Source organism: Athene cunicularia (genome assembly GCF_003259725.1).
Source record: "Athene cunicularia isolate RWA chromosome 2 unlocalized genomic scaffold, athCun1 chr2_part1, whole genome shotgun sequence".
Classification (NCBI taxonomy): Eukaryota; Metazoa; Chordata; class Aves; order Strigiformes; family Strigidae; genus Athene; species Athene cunicularia.
This window is the reverse complement of record NW_020799095.1, coordinates 59,394,420-59,397,342: the sequence shown is the minus strand read 5'-3', so window position 1 is coordinate 59,397,342 and position 2,923 is coordinate 59,394,420. Positions and strand designations below refer to the sequence as shown.

Sequence of the window (2,923 nt, the reverse complement as noted above, 5' to 3'; positions counted from 1 at the left end):
CGAGGACGAGCCCCCGCTGCTGCTGCCGCTGCCGGCGGGGGGGAGGCGGCCGGCGCCATGTGGCAGAGCATCGGGCTGACCTTGCTGGTGATCGTAGCCACCCTGGCCTGCGTGCTGCTCTTCATGCTGTGCGGTGAGTCCTGCCCGCTCCCTTCGGCGGGGGGCGAGGGGACGCGGGAGGGCCGGCCTGGCTTCGGAGTGCAGTGCTGGTGTGTCGCCCGTGTGTTCCCCCAACCCCACTCCCGGTTTCTCAGTCTCTCGTGGTTCCCCTTTGCTCAGATTGACTGAAGGAAACGAAAGGGTATCATGCCGTGGGGTGTGGGGGAGCGTGTGTGGTTCACAGCGCCCCTTTCTCTTAGTTTCCAAATAATTTTGAGCCTTGAAATGCTTCCAGAGCTTAATTCGGTGACTAATCTGAAGCTGACAGATTTTTTACTGAACAGCATACTGAGCAGTCACTCTGTGCAGCTTGTACATGGGTCTGAAATGCTAGTGAATGGAAGAAGTAAATTTCCTACTGGTACCAGTCAGCTTTTGATATCTGCTTGTTAGATTGAGAGCAGCTCTTAGGAGGTTTTTTCTTATTTGGATCCAAGACCTGACTGTTTTTTTTTAGTGTGGAAAGAAGGGTTATTTCAATGGGAAGCACGACTTGCAGGTCTGTTGGAGTTCTTGGAAGGAATCAGCAGTGTAGTGCATGTGGGTGTTGTGATCAATATGCTGAATTTAGAGCTCTGAAAAAAAACACCCCAAAAACCATCACCACCAAACTCAAACTATGCTATATAGCCTGTGGTGGCAGGCTTGTGAGATAAAAAACAAATGGCAGGTGGGCTTATAAGTGACTTGTGAAAACCAAGGGAACAAAGTGGAGAGTCAGCTGAGATTTAGTACTTTTAGAAAATTAACTGTGGTCAAAACGACAAAGCATTGTGGAAAGATTTTTGCAATATCAAGGGACTGGATAGTAAAATAGAGGTGAAATTCAGTATTAACATATGGAGTAATGCACATAAGTGCAAAATGTATGTATGCATAATTTATGTGGGGAAATATAATGGCTTCAAACTGAGCTGTTAGTATCCCAAAGAAAGGATTAGCTGAAGTAACTGCAAGCCTTTCTCCAAAATAGCTCTTTAATGCTTTATAGTGAGCAAATAGGCAAATCAAACATTAAAAGTTTAAAATAAAATAGGAAATGCCATTATATTGCTACAGGAATCTAACATGTGCCTGTGTCTCTGTATTTTCTTGTTAAAATGTATTACCTTCTTTTTAAAAAAATCTTTTTAAAAGATAGGATGGTGAGAGCTATGTAAATTCTGCATGAAAAAAATCTAAATAGGTTAGGTCTGTCTAGCCTGGAAAACAGATGACTGGAGGGAGGGTGACGGTTATAAAACTTGAGTAGAATGAAAGAGGTGAACTGGGAATGGTTGTGAAATTTCGCCATCACAGAAGAATTGGAGAACACAGAGTTAAATGATAAAGCAACAGGCTTAAAACAAAAACTTTCTTTTACACAGTATGGAAATAAATTGCTAGTTCATTAACAAATAATATTTTGGATGCTGAAATTTTATAATTTAAAGTTCATGGAAGAAAGGTCAACATCTTTAAGCTCTAGTACTAATACTTGGGTAAGGAAACTTCTGAAATACAGATAACTGGGCGTATGAGGGTGCACCTTGTACACTTTCCTTGGCCTGATGCTCTTTTTCTGTCATCCTGTACTGTCCATTGTTACAGACTTCCAACAGTGACCTAAGTGGATATTTATTCAAGTTTCCTTATGCTCATTGTCTGGTCACTCTTCATCTCTTAAAAGATAAAACATGGTACTTGTTAGGGTTTTCATGTTTTTCAGGATATGTATACGATATCTGTGCTTACTCTCTTGCTGAAAGGTTAAAATCATTTTGCAACATGCTGTTCAAAATCAAACTAGGATGATTTTTCTCCAGGCCTTCCTGCTTTTGTATGTGATAAATGGAATTGAAATGTTAAGGATCTTGAAATGCTAAGGATCTCTATCATTGCCTGCTAACATCTCTCTAGTGCCTTCTTGCTTAGAGAACAAAAAAGTGGCTTATAAATATTTAGCAGTTTGGAGTTCCATATTGTACATTCAACTTAGATTCAATTAATATTTTGCTTTGAATCCTTCATTATATTTTACTTTCAATAGTATCGAAGATTATAAAATGATTGCTAAAAGTCACCTAAATTTCAGAAGTACTGAAAGTAGGAAGCTGATGAAGGGGGAGGGGGGGGAATTTGAACTGTTACATTGTTAAAAATGACTCAGTAGGATTTGATAATGATTTACGGTATTGGTAATGATTTTTTCCATTATACAGCATTTCTTAATATTGGTACACATCTAGCTCTTGTGCCATGATTATTCAATGAAAACATTGTCAAGACCAATACTAGAAAAAACTTGAGTGCAAGCTACTTTCAATTTAATTCCTTATCTCTGCCAGTGATAGGCAGTTTCTTACCCACCTTCTTGCCTACCAGTTTCTTTATTCTTTATAGCCTGTTAGACTCATAGGGAGCCAGAGTGCTGTGTATGATGGGATATGAGTAAATGCCAGCCAGTGAGACATACAAATTAATGGGCAAACGTGACACAAGAATAGCTGGATATAATCTTGATTGCTTGATCTGATTATAAGAATATTTTATAGCCATTTGATGAGACATATTGAAACAACCTTATGAAAAGGACTTACAGTGTCTAGAGCCTAAAGAACTGTAACTTGGATTTTGAGTGGCTTAAAGGACTCAAGGTGTGAATGCTTGCAGAGAACAATAGACTTAAATGTCCAGGAGGCATCCTAGGATCATGTAGATTTCTGCTGTTTATCACAAATATGATGTGGTAAGTGCTATCAAAACGGGGGGGGGGGGGAAATTT

The 2,923-nt window shown here is 39.8% G+C and overlaps 1 protein-coding gene across 1 annotated transcript in view; it reads left to right on the top strand.

Annotated features, from left to right (window-relative positions):
• The first annotated feature begins 6 nt into the window (after positions 1 to 6).
• Positions 7 to 2,923, top strand: part of SMIM13 (small integral membrane protein 13) — an 11,970-nt gene continuing 9,053 nt past the window's right edge. The window contains exon 1 of the mRNA XM_026843024.1: positions 7 to 133. Within this exon, the coding sequence (XP_026698825.1) occupies positions 58 to 133 (76 nt within the window). The 5' untranslated portion in view covers positions 7 to 57. The remainder of the gene's footprint in view (positions 134 to 2,923) is intronic.